This window comes from Notolepis coatsorum (assembly GCF_963971535.1).
Source record: "Notolepis coatsorum genome assembly, chromosome: 9".
NCBI classification, from domain to species: domain Eukaryota; kingdom Metazoa; phylum Chordata; class Actinopteri; order Aulopiformes; family Paralepididae; genus Notolepis; species Notolepis coatsorum.
This window is the reverse complement of record NC_140173.1, coordinates 144,540,958-144,563,237: the sequence shown is the minus strand read 5'-3', so window position 1 is coordinate 144,563,237 and position 22,280 is coordinate 144,540,958. Positions and strand designations below refer to the sequence as shown.

General features: G+C 41.7%; 1 protein-coding gene across 3 annotated transcripts in view; it reads right to left on the bottom strand.

Moving 5' to 3' along the window:
• The window catches only part of psap (prosaposin), a 42,077-nt gene extending 21,103 nt beyond the window's left edge, over positions 1–20,974 (bottom strand). For 2 of the 3 annotated variants that reach the window (XM_084321131.1, XM_084321133.1), the window contains exons 1-5: positions 20,782–20,974; positions 8,320–8,453; positions 7,031–7,105; positions 6,081–6,206; positions 3,934–4,131 (exon numbers count right to left, since the gene is read on the bottom strand). In XM_084321131.1, coding sequence (XP_084177257.1) covers positions 3,934–4,131; positions 6,081–6,206; positions 7,031–7,105; positions 8,320–8,453; positions 20,782–20,818 — 570 coding nt within the window. In that variant the 5' untranslated portion in view covers positions 20,819–20,974. The remainder of the gene's footprint in view (positions 1–3,933; positions 4,132–6,080; positions 6,207–7,030; positions 7,106–8,319; positions 8,454–20,781) is intronic. The other variant, XM_084321132.1, reaches the window with a different exon arrangement.
• Between the last annotated feature and the right edge of the window lie 1,306 nt (positions 20,975–22,280).

The following is a 22,280-nucleotide window of genomic DNA, read 5'->3' as shown; positions in this document are numbered from 1 at the left end:
TTGGTTGCCTAAAATATTCACGCGTCCCGACTCCTGTGTCACTCACATGCGGAGAGATGTTGTGGGCGCGTTTCGTTTACTCTAGTCTAGACTGTCATGGCGGTGCCCAGTAGTCTGAGTCTTTACACATGGATATTCTCACCATTTCTCTTTTGTCGAGCACAAAGAAAAGAACGTTTTAGTTAAATGTTAATCGTGTCTTGGCTCAAAGATCCCATCTACTGCCCAAAACAGCAATTCAAATCTGTTGAAGCAAGTCAAGTCAAGTCAATTATTTATAAAGCATGTTTAAAAACTCAAGAGCCAACCAAAGTGCTGTACAGTCAAAGCATAAAATTCATAATGCAAAAAGGCACAGCAGGACAAGACGGTACAGTCAGAGAATAGGACAACAGTAGGACAACACACGGATAGAGTAGCACAAAGTATAGATAGCACAATATAGCACACAGGGGGACAGAAGAACACAAGAACAGATAAACGGGGGAGGCGCAAGATAAAATTGCATGGGAGTGTGTGGGTTAGGTTAGGGTGTGGGTTAGGTTAGGGTGTGGGGAAAATCAGGGTTTATTGAAGGCTAGGGAGTAAAAGTGAGTTTGTAGTCGGGACTTCAATGTCTCCAGCGAGGGGGCAGTTCTGATCTCCAGGGGTAGCTGGTTCCATAGCTTGGGGCCCACGGCCTTAAAAGAGCGATCACCTCTTTTTGAGAGTATATCTACGCACAGCTCAAACCGTGCGTACATGTCACCAAGTGGTAGAATATGAAGACTGCAGACGGACATAAGCTTTGATCAGTTTCATGCATTCGTTTCAACATTGACGTGTTCTGTATGACCCGTAATTCATTATAGTTAATTGTAAAATAGCGACATTAGTGTAATTATTGTCAAATCCTATAAATAGCATTTGGAATAGGTCTTTCTGCACCATGGTTTATCGTTGCATTTGGCTGATAAGTGATTGCCGGTGGCCGAGAGGAACGCACGGACCCAGGACTAATTTTATTTAATTAAATTGTAATGTTATTACTGGGGTATCTGTAATTAAAATATCACTTAAATGCAGGTGATCGGGGTTATCCACTGAAGTCATAATGACTGACCAAAACCAACAGGCTGAAATCAGATTGATTGAACATTATATTAACAGATCACCAATATGCATCAAGTGTGCTAAACGCGTTCCAAGTTCAGGGCTCTACGCTAACCTTTTTCCCAAGGAGCACATGTGCTCCTAAATGAAAAAATTTAGGAGCACACAAAGAAATTTAGGCGCACCCAAAAATATTTAGGAGCACAGTGAAAATATTTCAAGTAACAGAGCTTATTTTCTTTTTCAAAAATAAAACTGTGCGTGCATGTGCAAACGAGAACGGGACACACATCTGTGCAATAGCACATACCACCAAAGTCACTGGCCCACTGTGTGCGTGTGTATCTGCGTGTGCAAACGGGAATGGGACACAGACATTTGACCTATTAAGTGATTAATGCCTACTATGGCAAAGTTGAACTAGGCCTAATAAGAAAGGCAGTGACATTGAACAAAAAGGAGACACTGGCATTACCACCAGGGCCATCAGTAGAGGGGACTGTAAGGTGCCCTTTCGGTATACTACCTTTGCTAAAACTGTGTTCTCTGTCAACCTTTTCACTGCCACACGACAGCCGGTTAACCCTTTCACTGTGACAATACAGAAGGTTAGCCCTTTACTATCACACAACCGACGGCGATGCTCCATCATTAGCTCCGCTAATGGTTGTGTGATAGTAAAGGGGTAACCTTCTGTCGTGTGGCAGTGAAAGGGTTAAAGGTGGTAACTACTGGAATAGCCTACCAGTTGTGATTAGAGAGTGCCCCACATACTCCATGTTCAAAACCCATCTTAAGGCAAACCAGAACTGTGATCATTTTTAATCCGATTTAGTTTATGCAACTTATTTCTTGTTTTTATCATTGATTGTCACCATGCTTTTACCCTAAGGAGGCTATTTATTTATTGATGGAGTTTTGCTGTCTCCTGGTGTAAATTAGCTCTTGCTACAACCCAGCAACATGTGCTGTCCCTATCAAATAAACTATCAAATCAAACTACTGCTACAAAAGTAACAGTCACTTAACTTTAGCTTTTGCCCCTTTTATGCATACAATGCCTATGTTTTGGCTAGTGTTGCTCTTCTAGAAAAATAATCCTTTCAGGGTTGCCTATTGAAATACTGTACACCTCCAGTACAGAAACATTTATGAGTTTGCGTGTCAGGTAGACTATTGATTGACAGTCGAATCTGCCAATTACGTCACACCGCTTGCACTCCGGCCGTCCGGCGCTGCAGCTGGACCCTATAGCCCACCTCTGCTGTTGATAACGCTAGCCAAGTTAGCTGTACACACATACACAGTGGGCCAGTGACTTTGGTGTAGGGGTGTAACAATGAAACGCAATGCATCGATCCTAAGGGGAAAATTCAACTGCATCGATTTGAAAATGTTAGAATCGATTATCGCAATTTTAATGTGTACAGTGTTGCTATTCTCATGTCAGTTACAGCCAACACAACGACATACGCTACTGCATCAACGTTATGATAAAGCAAGGCATTCGTTTTGTTGCATTAACGTTATATTACTATTGCTATCGATAAATCTAGGTGTTCTAAAATCTATTGCTATTGGTATTGGTAAGACTAGAATAAGTTACATTAACTTGTTACTTGTGTCTCGGAAAACGCTCGCATATCACAATGGTGGACTTTCAGGAAGTAAAAGATAAAATGAGCTTCCGATGGTAATTTCCTTTTTTTTTTAACCAGTCACGTCACTCTACTGTGATTGGACCGTTGGCTTGAGTGCAATGTGGGACTTGTAGTTTTTGAACGATTATCAGCAGAGAAAAAAGCACGATTGAGGCTGTAATCTTCACTCTCACACTGTGCGAGTAATGTTTCCGGCTCGCACACACATATTTCTAGGGGCATATGCGAGCAATATGGTCGCACTGTAGAGCCCTGAAGTTGCTCGAATGAACCGTTTCACTTGCCCGTGTCCAAATTCTCCGCCCGGATCATATAAAATGTAACAGTGTGAAATAAGGTTTCAAAGGTTTCAAATGGTAGGCGATACTGCCACCTAGCAGGATTCGGCCGACATTGCACTCTCGAGGTCTCAGAATGAGTTCCAATGGTAACACCAAGGTCCGTGAGAGTGTATAGGATATTAAAATCGGAAAAACACAATCTAAAAGCGTAATATTACGTGTTTGGCGCTCAACGGTTGGCGAGCAAACACGTAATATTACGTGATTGGCGCTGAAAGTGTTAAGGTCCCAGAGTTTTCTCAGAACAGGGTGAAGCAGCTATGACGCCCCTAGCTCATGGAATGAATTCCAACCGTCTGTGAAGCTCAACATTCTCCCATCTCGAGTTTAAAACCTTGATCTTCAACCTTCGTCAATAAAGTTGTACGTGTTTTAATTGATTTGTTATAAGTCTCTTTTTTTGTTGCTCATTTCTGTATACACAGTTTAAATAAAGGTTTGAAATATTGAGCATGAAAATTTGTCCACGTGCATAATTGATGGTCGCGGCTCCACCGTACAGTACAGTAATAAGTACAAAATCAACCTTCAAAGTACAGGAGGACAACAGCAGAGAGGGTAGGCTCTTTTAACTGAATACTGTGTACATCATTTTGAAGTGTGTGACTAAATTGTGTTGTGGAAATTGTTACACTGTAACACGCAACACGTTGATGAACATTGTTACTCAGCTGATAGAGTTATACCCTTCTTGCTGTCTTGTCGCACAGAACTTGTAAGTCGCTTTGGATAAAAGCGTCAGCTAAATGACTAAATGTAAATGTAAGTATCCTAACAATTAAGAAGTGCCAGGGACGATGCCACACCTGCGGAAAGGGGAATTAAAGTGCAGGGTGTACCTGCTTTGGGGCGTCCTGTTTGGGGGTCTCCTCCTGGGGGTAGAGGAGCTGTGGCACATTGATCAGGAAGGGAGAGACATACTGGGACAGGTCCACCTCAGGGATCAGGTTGGACTGGATCGCCTCCCGGTACTGGGCCAGGACCACCTGCTGGGAGCGACACAATCCCATGGCTCCACACACCACACTGGGGTCATCCTGGAAGACACGGCATCAAGTCACATCAATGATTTGTAAGAGTTGAGGCTTTTGATCTCAAAAACGGAAAGAATAGTCAGTGCTCGGTAGCTGGTCATTGTCTCCATGACAAAGTGGACATTAAAGATCTGCTCCACTCCTGGTATGTGGACATTAAAGATCTGCTCCACTCCTGGTATGTGGACATTAAAGATCTGCTCCACTCCTGGTATGTGGACATTAAAGATCTGCTCCACTCCTGGTATGTGGACATTAAAGATCTGCTCCACTCCTGGTATGTGGACATTAAAGATCTGCTCCACTCGGTTTTTCTATGGTTAACACCTCTTGGAGGCATGACTTTGACTATACAGATTGTTATTTGTATGAAATGTCTTGAAAGAATGAATATAAGCTGGTTAATATTGGCGCTTGTTGCTAATTTGCATATTCATGGCTCCTTGTATCTCAATGGAGGGTAAAGATGCTGCTAGCCCCTTTCGGGTTTGTGATGAGACATTTCAAAAGGTACTCACAGTTGCACGGACAGACAAACGCTATGTTTTGAAAGCTCGCCGTTGCTAATAAACATTTAAAATATTTTTTATAAACTGGTCAACACGCCAGAGCACAGCACAGGCGCATCAGGCACCCAAAGCCGAAAATAAAGCCGCTTTGAGCCGGGTTGACCAGTTTATACAATTATTTTAAAAGTTTATTGGCAACGCCGAGCTTTCAAACCCTAGCGTTCGTCTGTCCGAAACCCTTGTGCAACTGTGAGTACCTTTGAAATTTCACTGCGATACTTTTACGACAAGCGTTTTGATAGAGAAAGCGAGACAGAGTTAATTGTGGGATTTTTCTATGAAGGTATAAGGGACTGTATTCACTCGTTGGCGTGCATCAGACCCGAAAGGGGCTAAGATGCTGCAGACATTTTCAGTAGCTTATTGAACAATTTGGTGGAAAAAAAACATTTATACAAATTGTAATTCAATATAGAACATTTTAAGCATTTAAAAAAAAACATCCGGAGGGGATCTTTAAAACTCTAAAACCATTTTATAATAATGATAGAAAATATCTTTGGGATGATTGTGATGGATTGGAGAAAACGAAAAACGTGTGCCTGCCTCTCTGGGGCCACCACAGCATTTTTCACATGTTTCCTACGAATCAGGAGCGTCTTAAAATAAAGCAGTGCTAAAAAAAACTACTTCATTAAGCCAGGGAGGTTTCGGGTTAAGAAAAGAAAATAGATTAAACGGGTGATAATCAAACAAACAAAGAGAGAATACGTCATGTTATCATCAGTCAGGGGGTGTAGCTGGTCACACAAACATTGCTCTGTTCCCCTTTAGTCTTTTATTGGCTTCCCAGTCAATGGCTCCTATTCAGCCCCCCCCCCCCCCCCCCCCACATCACTTCTTCAGTTACTTCTGTCCGACACCCCCATCTGACCACAGACAGACTGAGCTTTAGAGTCTTAGGGATTAGGGGCCGGGCAACAAATTATTACCACCTAATCAGTTTCATACAGGGCAAAAACAGTGAAAAGCGCACATTTAATATAAAGACTTTGCTGCAGTCTCTCAAATCTTGATGAAACAAATGCCTCATGTGTATTGTTGTCCTTGGTCAGGAGTGAAATTAAGAGAGAATAAAGATAACAGATATGCATACATGCATTCATTTAATCACCAGCCAACGGATGAGCCAACTGTACGCAACATCGCTGTGCTACGGAACATAGTTAGTCCATGTTAATCAACACGCCAAATCGTTCGCCGTGTGTTCCGCAGACAATGATCCGCTTGTATTCTCACATGGGCTCAGTTGGTCATCATTACGCAGACTTAGGACTGGGAGGGTATGCATTATGCACATTAATGCAGTCAGGTTCAGGAGTCCAGTGCGTGTGTGAAAGGGGCTAAATATACTAGGTCCATGTAGCTGAAATGTCCACCCACCAGTTCTCCGGTGATGATTCCAATGAGGATGGGGTAGTAGCTGTCCACCATCTCCTTGCACTCCGCGGTCAGGCCCTCATCGGGGATCAGCTGGCAAGCCTTCTCCAGGTAGCCAAGGATATCTGCCTGCAAGCACAGAACATGCACATCCTACATTAGACCAATACCATTTTCACTATTGATAAGAGGAGAACCACTCTAGTAATTAACATTTTACTCATACTGTACAATATAGGATTTTTACCCTTTTTTGGAGTCAGTGGACAAATAGTGATATAATGAACTTTTCTCCATCTAATGATAGATCCAAGATTATTTTGTTGTTGGAAAAAAATGCATAAGAAATTTGACATGTTCTACATGGCTCTTGGGAATCAGAATTGTGTATTGGGGAAACGCGGCCAATACAGACTCCCTATTCTAGCCTGGAATCCCCAACATCGGAGAGATACGTCTACATGCAGTGACCACAACAAGACAAATCCCCACTTCAGAAAAAGTGTCACGTTTTAAAATAAAAATACTAGCTTTTTGTAAGGTTTCATTTAGAGAAAAGAAATGTAATTGGAAAAGAATAAAATACTGGATTTCCTAGCATTCAATATTTTTATTTTCCGGGGATTGACAACGAGAAGGATTACGTTCCGTCATCTAGTCAGGTCCGTAAAGACCACCTCGGTCACCGAGCCGGGTATTTGGTCAAAATGTGCCAGCGATTGAGGATAGGACCGGCAGACAGTAAACACACCGGCACCGAAGACATAGCATTGGCTTTGTTCTACCTCCGAACATTTCACACATGAGTACCGAGCGACCGCATGTGTGCCAAGAAATGGAGGCGTTAGCATTCAATATTTAATGAAAGAAAAAAAAAAGCTGCAAATTTTCAAATCTTAAAATAAATGTAATCCTTGAGTCTTTACAAGATGACAGTGGCGTTCATGGCTCACCTCTGTGGAGTTGTCCTTCAGCAGCTGCTCCACCACAATCAACACCTCCTTACACAGGTCACATGGCACAGATTTCTGAAAAGGGACAGAAGAATCAAGGACCTGAACCCAGGCAGGGCTACATAATCACCTAATTTCTGATCAGAGTATACAAGAGGTGCTGGAGAGAAATGGGGCAGGAGCAAACTCCAGGAGGGCAGACCTTGATATTTGGGTAATCTTTTGTTATTTTTCTAATCGCACCGTGGACACAAGTCCTTATGTTTGCATCAATGTCATGGATTATTAACATCGTTAGCCTTACACACTGAAACCAAGGGGCACCACTAGCTGCCAGCTAACTAAATGTCAAAGTAGCTCCTTGCTAGTTCCTGGCTGATTATGCAACGCTAGCTACACAACCAACCGTGAAGATGCTGAAATCACTGGATACAACAAGTTCAAGCCAAACGTCCATTCAGAAAGTTTGCATTATGAAATAAGACATTCGGGAAAGTCTGACTTTCCCTATGTAATGCGTGTTCAGGTGACACATCAGGCTATTGTTCTAAAAGTATCGATACTAATAAAGTATTATAGTATTGAATCGTTTTTAACAGCTGGGTATCGAGATACCTTTCTAGTATCCGTGTATCGTGCAACACTAGTAAAGACATTTATTTTGACACCGATTTAAGAACTTTCTAAATAAGAGATAAAAAAATGTATCTGACTGCTTGTATTAATTGATGAAAAAGTAGCCATATGCAGTAAAAGAATATAAAATTGAGGATGTAATATATTATTGAGATGCATCGTAGAATCTAATCGTGGACAGCTGAATCAAAATCGATCGTGAGGCAAGTGAAGATTCACAGCTCTAAATGCAGAGGTTTGACGCCATCTCTCCCAGATCCCCTCCCTGACCGACCAGTAGGAGTCACTAATGAAAAGACCAGGACTCATACACCCATTGGCTCCCCCCCCCCACAAACACCTGACAATTGTTCGTGACCACGCCGGAGGCACCGCAGCCGCGAATTGTACCCGGGTCTCTGCGGTGGTAGGCAAGGTGCTTAGAATTCTCCACTACACAGATGGCCCAATTGAAATGTGAGAGAGTGAAAATAACCATTTGAAATTAAAAAAAATTTGAAATCTGGACAAAATGAGACTTTAACATATTTCACCATCCATTTCCATACAAGTGAGTGGAAGCTAAAAACTCACACAACCAACTATCCAATAGAAGTCTTGTGTGAGATTTCTAATCCATCAGTAACATGTGGGTAATGAAAGCAGGGCCTCACCATCTGGGGCTTATTCCACACGTTCTGCCGGCAGTGAGACACTGCTCCGCACAGGGACGCCGTCTTGACATTCTGACACCAGTAGGTGGGGCCACGCGCACACTGCTCAGTGCCCAGCAGAGGAGTGGCAACAGCTGGGAGACAGAACACAAGAGACCTGATGAGATACAGCCTCATACTTACTTAGTAAGACTTCGAAAAGTAAATGCAGAGTAAGCATTTTGGATTATTTTACAGTAAAGCATTCACATTTTTGAACATATTAATAAAAACACATTACAGATGTTGATCGTTTTGTCACTGCCTCTTCCGGTTGTGCAAGACCAAATATATTTTTAACAGGGCTCATTGTAGTCTTCATAAAGGAGTGCACAAGCTTTTTTCTGTCTCTTAAAAAGGAACACTTCACTCCAAAAAAGAAAGCAGCTTTATTATGCCCATCATTTTTCACATACAGTGCAGTGAGTCACCCACCAAAGTCTTGAGAACAGTGAAACATTTGTCATTCTGGCTCTATACTCGCACAGGGGTGGGTGACCTTTTTGGGCATGAGAACTACAGTACTATTGTCCCAGGCTGGACATCAGTGTCCAAGGCTGGAGAGATCTACCACCACAGTGTCCAAGGGCTGGAGAGATCTACCACCACAGTGTGCAAGGCTGGAGAGATCTACCATCCATCCCAATGTCCAAGGCTGGAGAGATCTACCATCACATTGGCCAAGCAGACAAGAGTAAAAATATCCACCGCTTTTAAGTCTCATCATAGGCTGGCTGATTAGAATAATGCAAATATGGAATATATATAATTCTGGCTATTTGAAAAGCATATGTACATTGATATTATGAAACAATAAAAATAAACAGGGGCGGCCGAGTGGCACAGTGGGCAAGGCACTCGCCACTAACGTAGGAGATGCTGGTATCGAGCCCAGCTCTCGGCGTTGCTACCGGCTTGGCCGGTCGTTCATACTACCACAATTGGCAGTGTTAGAGGGTGGGAAAGCCGGTGGGTGGGGATTGGACGTTGTGGACAGCGACTCCTACAGGTCGGTTGGTGCGCCTGTACAGCAGAATCAAGAATTATCGGGGGCAGCGTGAGCCTCCCACGTGCTACTCCTCGCCACTGAGAGATTGCGCTGTTCAGGTGAAAAGATGAGACAGCTGCCTCCTCGTGTACCGGAGGGGACACGTGATGCAAGGTTTGGTCCCCACTGCAGCCGACCAGTGGGAGGCATAGTCTAGCAACGTTCGAGACAGGGGAGGGGAGAATTGAAGGGAGAATTGGTGAGGCGAAATTGGGATGAGAAAAATAGAAAATAAGGAGAAGGTGGATAAAAAAAAATTCAATAAAGAATGGGACCTTTAACTACCACACTACATAAAGTTAACCTTAACCCTTTCACTTCCACACTACAAAGGGTTAACACTTTCACAGGATTAACCGCATGTGGTGTGGTAGTGAAAGGGTTAACCTTCTGTAGTGTGGTAGCGAAAGGGTTACAGACATCAGGCTACCTGTGAAACTGATTATTTGCAACCAACTATGAAATGCAAAATCATGGAAGTTTATGTTAATTCCTACTATTACTTCTGGTCCCCAAAATGGAGGGGCTATGGTATAGAAACGGCTGCAATTCCTACACAGTTGAGCAAACATGGATGTTAACACCCTGCATTAAAGCTGAAAATCTGGACTTTAACCTCAGTCATTGTTCCTTTTCAAATCCCATATGCTGTGGAGTACAGAGACAAAACATTATTTTTCACTGTACTCAGTGTTAACCAAGTGTGTGAACTTATGGAAAAGGCACAAAACGTTGCTACAATGTAACATCTCCAGTCTCTTTCTTCATCCATGTGCTACCTGGCTAGCTATCTGTACCCAGCCAGCATTCCATTCAGCGGTGTAACAGTTAATAAGTTTCCCTCTCAATACACTGTAGGTGCCAGTAAAAACAAGGGGAAATAGATTTTTAAAGCCATCACTACTTCCTGTACCAGAGATAGATCAGATCTAATCTACCCCACAAAGACACGATCTGATCAAGAAGTTAATTTAACGTTTAGCATATTCTTTCAAGATGGATGCAATAGGTGTCAGGAAAAGTAGACGTTTTTTTAACAACTTAAAACTACCTTCAAGAAAAACGAACTAAATCCTATTCGCTCACATTCACAATCTACTTTAACAATACTGGGCGATAAAACGATAAATATCGCGATAAATTACTTCCTCGAAATAAACATGAAACGTGGTCGCAAAGTTTCGATATATCGATTTTCCAAGTTTGGCTCCGTTCAGCCTCGGCTCAGCACACTCACTAACAACAACCAACGTTACGTGATGACGTGCTTACGCACCACAGCTCAGGACTCAAGGCTGCTAGGATACTTAGCTTGCACGGCGCTATTTAATATATTTACGTGCCGAGTATGTATGTGGCGTGAATTCTGATGCCACGGTAGTGTGTGGTATACGGTGGACGTCGTTGCAATGTATTGTGGCGGAACAGAGTATTTTAGGGATATACTGCTAACGTGCGCGGACTGATGACGACATTCACAGCAGAAAAACAAGTCTATTAATAGCCCGTCCATCGGCGCCGGGCATAAAAAGTTAATTAAACTTGACAGACATTATATCGACGATAATTATCGATATAGAGTTATATGAAAATAATTTTATAATTTTATCGCGATAACGTTTTTGGCCATATCGCCCAGCCCTAAGTGAAAACACATAGCTTGTCCATCAGGTACCACACAGAAATATACTGCGACTGCAGAGTGTAAAGCAGTCTGTAACAGGAGGACACCGTGTGACAGCTCTGTGTAAAGCAGTATCTAACAAAGATACAATGTGACACAGCCGAGTGAGTGCACTGTAAAAAGTAGTACAACAGAAATACACTGTGCAACTAGGGATGGGTACCTTTCACATTTGAACCGGTACCTGTGAATCGATACCGGTACCCAACGGTACCTTTTTTCGGTACTTTAGTCTCAAGAAATTTAATTTACCTACCTCAGTCGTAAAAAAAAAATCCAAACTTCAAATAACTACAATTTCGACAGTTTTCGGCTTGTCATTGCTCCGACTGCTTTGTTGTTGAATCAAGTCAAATCCTAGGTAAGCATATATTGTGCGTGTGAACGTTGACATGAAAAGAAAAAAGTAAAAAAAAAAAAAAAAAATGAATTATTTTTTTCGGTTTCTCACTTGATTTGATACTCTGTAGTACCGACGTGTTTCGGTTCGGTACTTCAAAAGTACCGAATTCGGTACCCATCCCTATGTGCGACAGCCGAGTGAGTGTACTGTAAAGCAGTCTCTAACAGAAGTAGGCTACACTGTGTGACAGCGGAGTGTAAAGCAGTAAGCATATGTCAAAAGTAGACTAAATGGAATTCAGTAGACCACAGCAATAGCCAAATTGGCTGTGTGCTCCCTGGCAAAAGGCTCCAACCTTGCCTCAATGGATTTTGTTTTCTATCGACTTCAGAAAAGGGATAAGGACGGAGTGCTAAAAAGAGTCAATTCAGAGGCCTTCCCAGTTCCCACCACAAGAGACATTTGTGAGAGAAGAATGTTCAATAAGCCAACTGGTTCAATGTCCATCAAGTCGTCAACTAAACAACATAAACAGCAGCAGTTGGCCTAGAATTTCAGGTCACTCTGTATAATGAACAGGGCTAGGCTTGGGCGGTATCCTTATTTTCAAACCGGCAAACCTTTATGTTATAATACCCCGGTGCACGGTATTTGACGGTATGACTTTCATTTTCATCAGCGGGGGGGGTTTACGTGTTACCAAGTAAACAAATCATCGTCAGCTCTCAGAATGGTAGTCCCGTCCCGCACCGGTAGAAGCCTGCACCGTTTTAGCGTTAGCATCTAGCCTATAGCCATGGCAGACTATTTGATTCCTTAAGGGCTAGAAATTGCCTGGGTTTTGGTGATATGCTCCCGAAATGCTCCCGTTGTTTGGCTACTTCTATGTGCAGTGAAAACTACTCGAATGCTTTATAACCTAGTCATTGATTTAGTTCAGGGTAATCTAAGATTAGCCGCAGAGCTAACGCTACTTAAACGTGAGCCAACGCTAGTTATTCAAGCTCAGTAGCTCACAGAGAGAGATAAACAGCTGACAGCGGATAGTACAGGACGGTACAAATACAATAAAAAGGCGGGTGGGGGCTGTTGTGTAAACCTTGTACTCTTTAGTTCACATAATTATAATAAGAGACGGATTGCCCCACAACAACACTGCTCTCGTCACAACGCTTTACGGTATTTTCACAGCACTGTCGTAACATTACCGTAAAACGTGAACACCGCTGTGACCCACTCGCTCCACTAGAGCGGTCTCGCCCTCTGCTGGCGCGTGTGTGCACTACACTCAGTGTGTGCACTACACTCAAAACTCCGTTTCACTGTTATAGAAACTGAAGCGCATCTGTGATTTTGACGGTGACGGACGGTATTGAAAATCAATACCGTAGGTATTTCTAAATACCCTGGTATACCTTAATACCGTCATACCGCCCAAGCCTAAACAGGGCTGTGCAACTTCCTGGTTTCGAACCTCGTAACCAGGCTTAAGACCACACCTCATGCGGTTGCCTGGTATAGGGAAGTTACAAGAGGGTTATGAAACGTATGTATGATCATCATATCATATAAAATAGGACTTATAGAACCACCTGGTTATGATATAAAGGCTTGGTCTACTTCAGACACTGTCCCGAGATAATCCTTGTCATCAAACCGTTTAGAGCTTGTAGATCCAGTGTTTCCCACAGGATTTTGTGAGACTGGTGGGTGCACCTCTGAGTCTCTGACCCTCTAGGGGGGGGTCCGTCCGGGGGCATGCTCCCACGTAATATATATATTTTTTTGCACATTTTAAAGTTAAATGCATCAATCTGGTGCACTTTGAGAGCAAAATAAAGAGGCCAGATCTATGATGAACTTTGTGCTCAAAACACAAAATCGACTAGAGCAGTGCTTCCCAATCCTCTCCTCGAAGCACCCCAGCCGTTCAATGTATTTGTTAAATTCCACCACTTAACTAGCCCTTTATTAGTTGAATCAAGGTGTGCTGGTGGTGGAATTTAACAAATACATGGAATGGCTGGGGTGCCTCGAGGAGAGGATTGAGAACCACTGGACTAGTGCGGCTGGGTAGCGCAGCGGACTACTAAATTGGGATGGGAGAAAAATACAGAAAGAGAAAAAGTAGATCAAAAACAAAAAAAATAACCACTGGTGACTGGACTAAAGCATACATTTGAGCCATCAAAGAAATGAAGCAAAAGTAGTTACCTGTGTAGTGCACCGCACGATATTGATTTTTTTGACCACGATATCGATAACTTTCTGCTACAGATATACATATTTATTGTATTATAATATATTTTTGTATGTATATTTCTGTAGTTTTGACCCAACCAGATTAATCATGACATGAGCGTTACTACTATGAACAAAACCAAGCCAAGAGATCCATCTTCTTGTCTCTCTCTGGAGAAGGCGGTAAGCTAATTACCCAACATGTTGGCGTGTTCCTTTAAGCACAAGCAAGCCAGTCACTTGAATGAGTCAGATAGGGTCCAAAGTTACAATCCAGCAACACTGATGTAAGGCAGTAGCTTGGCTTTATAAAATAAAATTGCTTAAGCTCTCTGGTACACAAACAGTAGAATCAGTATGCCAAACGCAAAACGTTGCTACAGAGGACCCCAGCAAGTGGGTCAGCAGGCTGAAATCAGAGAGATCAGACAGTTTACCAGTCAGACTCAGGCACTCAGTTCTTGACTGACAATCCCCTCCCATGAGTCAAACATTCCCTCCCACACAGACACAGTAGGCAACCGCCAGTCTTTGTGCGGATCACATGATAAGTCTAGCACAATAACAAACCGTTCCAAGATGACATAACGTGCCTGCCATGACAAGGACAAGTCAGTCACAAGCCTCATTTTACTGCTGACTTGTACTTTGGCCAGACCAAATTAGAGAACAGTGTGAATCTATGTTGCCTTTGTACTGTGGAAGTTCCTTTTAAGGCCTTTTGTTCAGACCTCCACCATGTATCCTCCTTTCCTCACGCCTCACCTGGTCATCCCTCCCCTGCCCACTTTCCTCCCAGAATGAAGGGGGGGGGGGGGGGGTGCTTGACCCATTCTCTTGGCCAGAGAAAGTCAAGTCCTCTACTGAACTCCTAACCTAAATTGTATTTGATTAGCCATGTTATTGTATCAACCATGCGCTGCGCATGATAAACATCTCCGGTTCCACCACAGTACCACAAAACAGCCAAACATTTAAAGTAGGGATGCTCGATATTGGCTTTTTTACCGATACAGATATACCGATATTGTCCAACTCTTAATTTCCGATACCGATATCAACCGATACCGATATATGCAGGGTTACCCCCCCCCCAAAAAATGGAATAATTTCAGATAATTAACATTACATATCTCTTGTTGTGGAATTAACACAACATTATGCATACTTTTGACAATAAATAAATTTGTTCTTACTTGCCTGGGTAAATAAGGTCATAGAAATGTAAAAAAAAAATATATATATATATATATATAATTTTAACTGATACCGATATTTTCCGATATCACATTTTAATGCCAATATCGGTAGGCCGATAATATCGGACATCCCTAATTTAAAGTCATCAAGTTGGCAGAGTTTCTATGACCTGCTAAACAGAACAGTCAGCACAAAAGAATATAAACCTATATGGCTCGTTATATATAGAAGTCGATAAAGTTCATCAAATCATCAAGTTGGCAGAGTCTCTAACCTAGTATGACCCGCTAAAAATAAAAGTCACGACAAAACCTATATGGTTCGTTATATGGACCACGTCTTCATATCATCACGTCTTCTAAAGAGAAGATCTGCTAACTCATCGGAAAGTCATGACTCAATATCAATATCACATGCCACAGTGCAGCACACATGACTACAACCATGATTCAGACATCCTTTGATTGCTCAACAACAAGAGCCTCAATGTAAGCAGGCTGCGCCGTGGCCCAAGTTTGGTGAATATGGATTAAGGTCTTGTGTATCGTTTGCAAAGACGAGGCTTCAGGTGGTGGTTGGGGTTCAGAGAGCATATTATGTAGGCTAAAGTAAGTATTGGGAATAACAAGATCAGTGTTAAACGTCGCACTATAAACATTAACTGGATAGTTGTTGATAAACATTTTACTTTTAGCTGAAATATTCTAAAGTCTTTGGAAATACCAGATGAGGTCAAGAGTTTGATAGTATTTACTGAGGTTGTGGTTTAGGTTGATTTCATTTAAATGTCTGGAAGAGCTCAAATTAAAACGTCAAATGATATTTTCATTGCCTTTTTTTAGTTGATCTAAATGTTACCGATTATGTTAAATGGGCATACGATATCATCCCATATCGATCGCAGGTACCCGAATCGAAGTGGCGGACTGTGATATCGGCAAATATTGCATCGTTGTCCAAAGAATCAATATGGTATCGTGATGAAACTGGCGATTCCCACCCCTACTAAAGTTTAGTATTCGCGAGGCTATTTAAAGATGGCGGGTTTGTGTTTTTGTGCAGGACGCCGTAGTTATGATTCGCTCTTCTGACTAGTGTTTCAGGTAACTTTTTGGTAGCCGTTCCGCCCGGTTGGAACCTCGTCAAAGCAGGTACTAAAAAAAGCACCCGGTACCAGGTACCATCCGCAAATGTTTGGCAATGGAAAAGGCAGAGTAGAGTAGAGTTGAGTAGGTATGCAGTGGAGAAGCGTTGATTTTGAAAAAATAACCCAAGCCAGTCTGCGCATTTATTGCAAACGACATGATCGATATGCTTGACGGTGAAGGATTTTGGCAAATTATACACCTGCTTGAGCACGCGTACCATAATCCCATCCTGAGGCACAAAATTCGGCATTGCTCGCGCAGCTACCATTACTCGCAAGGTTGCAATGACGACAGACGGTTGGACTGCCTTGGCGACCGAAAGCTATGTTACCGTCACTTTCTACTACATCATGATCACTGAGGAGGACTGGCGAGTCACCACTGCTGTGTTGCTAACTAGAAGTTTGCTGGGTCGGCATATGGCAGACCACCTCGCATAACAGTTAAAAGAAGCCATTCCCCATCCCTGGATACAAATCAGACCGACAGAAAGTCAATGCGGGGAGATTCCCTAGACTGGCAAAGCTGGCACGCCAGTACCTCTATATACCAGTGTTTTTGGACTGATTGTGATGCATGCGCTCCCATCTGACCAGTCGATATGCTGGAATCGGAACCATCATAACCATGCATGCGAGTCAGTCTGAGACGGGCTATTTATGTTCCATGTAGGCCATCTTGTTGCAAAATAATAATAATAGCCTCATTGGTTGCCACCAACGAGATGTCTCGTCCTAACTCGCCATGCGTTGTGTGCCAATAACGAGTTCTCGTTTTTTAATAGTCATTTATTTTATTAGCGATATCCATTCATTTTTCATCCATCCAGCCCGACATCATCATTGGGAATGGCTCTGAGCTCGAAAAGGGCAAATACCGCTATCGTCTCCCGGATGGTATTGCACATCATTGGAGTCGATGGGACTTGCATCAGAAAAAAGAACTCCGGTCCACATTTTACTTCTGGGGCATGCAACCTGATACTATTGCATTAATTGAGGGGACTGGAAGCAGCGTGGATTATGTGGACATAAGTAGATATTTATTAAGTTAATATAAAACAGTGTTTAGAACATTGTTAAATACATGCCGTTGGTTTTTTTAAGTGGCAAGTGACTTTTGCCACATATGCAGTTCGCCTGCTTAAAGTCGACACAAATGAATGGCTGCTTTAAAAAAGAATGTACAGAAAAAGGTATGAGTTTTATTATGTCAAGGCCTCTACATTTCTATGTTTCATAATGCCATGCAATGTTGCAAGAATGCAATATGTCGCTGCTGTGGAAATAAACCTTTTGATTGAGAAATTTTATATTGTTTGGTAAATTGAGTCTTTTTAGTTACAATTAATCGATTAAGTTATCATTATCAATGATAGAGTAAGGAACGTGCTTACAATTTGCAATCCTATATTTAAAAAATCTGAAATGTTGCAAAATGCAGGAACTGATACAGTCATGTTGTACTGCATGAAATCTCTGCTTGCACTTTGGTAAGAGAAGTGAAACTGTGTTCCAGATACCACATACCCTAACCCTAAGAATGTTATAAATACCCTGCTACTGTTAAGTCAGTTTTACAGCAAGAACGAAAGTCCCTTTTACTGGAAGTGAAACGTGGGTCACGGCTCACGGGTGGCATTGTTGTGAGGGATGTGAATCTCGCTGATCACACAGCGGCTGAATAATGAAACCTGCTGTGGTGAAGAGTCTACAGAGCAAGTTCCTTATGAAACCAGAGCTGAAGTGGAGCCGACAGCAACAAGTAGGCGACACAATAGGTGGACTGCTGTCCCATGTCTAGAGCCATATGAAATCCGCGTTCACGGAATCGCGGACGGAATCGCGGAATTAACCAATAAAAATGGAATAAACTGCAAAACGTGGAATATTGCAGAATTTGGCCTAATCTGGACTGAAATTTCGTTTTTGGGTGGAACGTTTGGTGCACACGCGACCGGGGAGGCGGGGACTCTACAACGTGTTACACACAACACAGCCGCGGTGCTCAAGCGTCTGGCTGCTTCAGTACATCGTCAAGAAGCTAAACAATTCCACAATAAGCCCTCAATTCAGAGCAGAACAGTATCCTAATGACTTTTATGCCTCCGGTGATAAGGTGTTTTGCTAATTCTGTCAACATTCCGTGGACTGGACCCGCAAAAACACTTGCGACACTATTGTGATTAAATAGATAACGTTAGGACGTTTAGCGTCTAGCTAAATCTAGTGCACCCATCCATTTCATTATACACTGCCCTTTATAAACTAAATACACTAAAATAGCTATGTAACGTTATAGGACTATCTATGGAAATGATAGCTTCTAGAAGTTCTAGCTAAATCTGGTGCACCCATATTTGTTTAATGCAAACGATTGTCATTATACACTGCCCTTTATAATCTAAATAAACTTAAATAGCTATGAAACGTTACAGTACATAGGACTATAGATGGAAATGATAGCTTCTTCCAGTTGTTTAATGCAAACGATTGCCATTATACACTGTCCTTTATAAACGAAATAAACTAAAGGTGCCTAAATTATGCATTACTAAATTTCATCACAATATAATAGATATAGCTAGGTTACTGACATTGTCATTGTGATAATGTCAGTAATAGCTAGCTGTATCTATTGTTTACACTTGAAATATGTATTTTTATTTTGTCACAATATTAATTGAAAAATATTGTGTAAAATTGAACTGTATTTCTGAGTTGCAGCACTTAAAAACATTAAATGGACTGTTATATCGTATTCAATTGTGGACATTTATTCATTCCCACTTATTAGACACTATTTCTGATGGTAAAATGAGCATAAAAGGCAAAATACAGAATTCTGAAATATTAAAACGGAAAAAATGGAATTTGGGAAAAAATAAAATGGAATTTGGAAAATAATAAAACGGATTTCATATGGCTCTACCCATGTCCGGACCCAGACGCCATCCTCTCTGGATCCGGACATTTAACCGATAGATATAATGGTTTGTTTCCGGTTGCCGACCGACCCTGCCGATTTAGGTGCGACCCAATATGTATATATATATATATTTTTTTTTGAATAAAGTTTCATAGAAATCTTAGTCAAACCTTTAGTATTATGGATATTAAACATGCTGGCAGAGTACATGCATCCATGTTGTTGTGAACATTTTAATTAAATAAAGTACATTAGGACTTAATAAGGTAGGTACTGTACAAAGAACTTAATAAGGTATGAATGAATGAAAACTTTATTCAACAGATTGCAGAATGGGTACAATACAGTACGGCTCAATACATACAATTGTTAAGGGGATGCAGACCTGAGAAAGAAGTTTGTCTTGTTTCCATCAGGGTCCCCCATTTTCAATTCATATAGACATTTATGACATAGACAACATACATGACATTTATGGCATAGGGACATATAGGTATTTAGTACTGATACATTTGTGACATAAACGGTATTCAAATATACAGTACTGTTACCCCTAGATCCTGACAGAGTATATACATATGATGGGGAGGAGACTGTACATTAGGGTGGGTGGGTGGGAGAGAAATATCCATACGGTAGGTATGTACATTAGGACTTAAGGTAGGTAGGTACTTAATATGGTACAGTATGTACATTAGGTCAAATAGCTACCGGCTAACGTTAGTTCTAGCATGAGAGAGGGGAAGGTCGGGTTAACGACAGCTACGATATCATTAACTAACATAACATTAGTAGTAACTCTGCCGTTGTGGATATACATGTATTTCAAGCTGTCGTTTCGTTTGTCAACTACTAGCCTAGCCCCTTTCGTGACTGTGATGCAAGCCTCGCTTGAATATGCAGTCACTGGTTCCCATGTTAATGCGCCTCAAGCACTGGTTAAAAGCGAGCGGTGGGTCCAAAATATATCAGATATAAAATTCAAAGCTACCCACCGTTGCATTAGGGGTTCACACACACGCGGCGGGGTTTGAAAGCTTGGCGTTGCTAATAAACATTTAAAATAATTTGTATAAACTGGTCAACACTGCATTATTTCCGGCGTTGGGTGCATGATGCGCATGCGCTGTAATCACAGCGCAGGCGCACCAGGCAGCGAAATACAGAACAGACGTTTTTTTTTTAGCAGTGTTGACCAGTTTATAAAAATTATTTAAAATGTTTATTAGCAACGCCGAGCTTTCAAACCCCGCCGCGTGCGTGTATGAAACCCTAATGCAACGGTGGGTACCTTTGACACTTATATCCGATATATTTTAGACCCACAGCTCGCTTTTAACCAGTGCTTGAGGCGCACATTAACATGGCTAGTAACGTGGGAGCCAGTGACTGCGTATTCAAGCGAGGCTTGCGTTAGCAAACACGACCCGCTGACAGGACGCTGCCGCGGTCACATGGGCGTCGTGGCCAATCAGAGAAACGCTGAACGCAAGTTGGTTGCCTAAAATGTTGACGCTGACAGGAAAGCAGAAGCTAGCTAGCCTATAATAGCCAATAACACCAAACAGTGGCAGTAAAACAAAAGTACGTCAACAACACTTCCGTGACACATTATGGTTAATGGCGGTGGTTTGCTCATTTGCGAAACACAAGGAAATATAAAACGCTATGAGGTTGTTGTTATTATTATTATCACACCAGAGCAGAGTAACGCCAACGTTAACATTATAGCAGAGATGACTGCGTTGTTTATGTTTACCAAGTTAACCACATACACAGCAGCAACATAAAAAGAGTGAACAACAACATAACCTTCGTGTATTATTATTACCTGACGCTACGAAAAGCAGGGCGAGAAGCAGCATCATGACTCCGCTGTTTTGTTTTGGCTCCTCTCTCTGACTGTATTAATAAAAACGTTACACTTGTCTCTCTCTCGGTCTCTGGTTGGCGTCCTGTGGTCTCTGTGTTCCTTTGAGCAGCGCACTGCAGAGCGAGGGCCTTGTTGACGGTTATATGTCGTCGGCTCACCAGGTCAGCTGACTGCTGCTGAGCTGGACACGTGACGGGCTCCGTCTGCGCGTGCGCTGTTGTGTTCGCGGAGAAAGAGAGGAAGTTCCAGTTTCTTTATTATAGTTGTCATACAAAACTACAGAATACTTTTATATGAAATGCTTCTTTCTGTTTTGCTCCTGAGAGTGTGCTAGATAACAATAGACAAGTATAAAATAAGTATAAAATAGAAGTCAAAAGTACGTAAACAAAAAGTGTTCAATATACATACAATATTATACAATATACAATGCAGAGTAGAAAAAGTAACTGAGTTACAATACAATATACAGTACAATGCAGAAATGGGATGAGGTACAATTTAGGGTAAGGTGTAATGAGGTATGACTGAGTTGTAGTGCAAATTTCTTTACCAATAAATTATAAATATAAAGTGTCTAAAGGAAGTTCAAGTTTTGTTTTATTTGTCACATAAGGTACATGTACATTACAGTGAAATGCGTGGTTCTGTATGAGCCCTGCCCCTGAGATTGTGCTTCATACAGTAAAACAAAGTTAAACGAATAAAGACCAAACACTGTACAAAATATACAAACTAAAGTACAAAACGAAGTAGGCCTACTGTACAAAATGCAACCAAAATGCAAGAATGCAAAATGAGGTAGGGAATAGTAATAATATATAAAATATGGTGTAATGTTAGAAAGTGTTTAAAGTGAATGTTAAGGTGAGTGTTTAACTTATGTGTGTGCAATGAATGTACGTGGATGGGTTAGGTTAGTGTTGCATAGTCATTGAGCATCCTGATCATAGATATATATAGAACACTAGATAGCTTGCCCGCGCTGCCGGCCAATGGAGAGCGACGTCACTGAACCGCCGCCATCTTGCTCCAGTTAGCCTTGAGTGAGAGTGAGTGAGCTGCACAGACAAAAATACTCATAACTCGCTGAAATATTGACAGATTTACAAACGGTTTGGTTTATTACAAGCATTATTAACGTGGCTATGATTCAAGCGGTTTGTAAAAAAAAAAAAAAAAACATAGTTAATTTTTTTTTTATAAGTATGCAGTATCATAACTACATATTTGATGTTTATAGCAAACCAACCCGTTTGTAAATCCGTCAATATTTCAGCGAGTTATGAGTATTTTTGTCTGTGCAGCTCACTCACTCTCATTCAAGGCTAACTGGAGCAAGATGGTGGCGGTTCAGTGACGCTGGTGACTCCGCCTTAAGCTATCTAGTGTTCTATAGATATCTATGATCCTGATGGCCTGAGAATAGAAGCTCCTTCTGACCCACTTTGAACTTC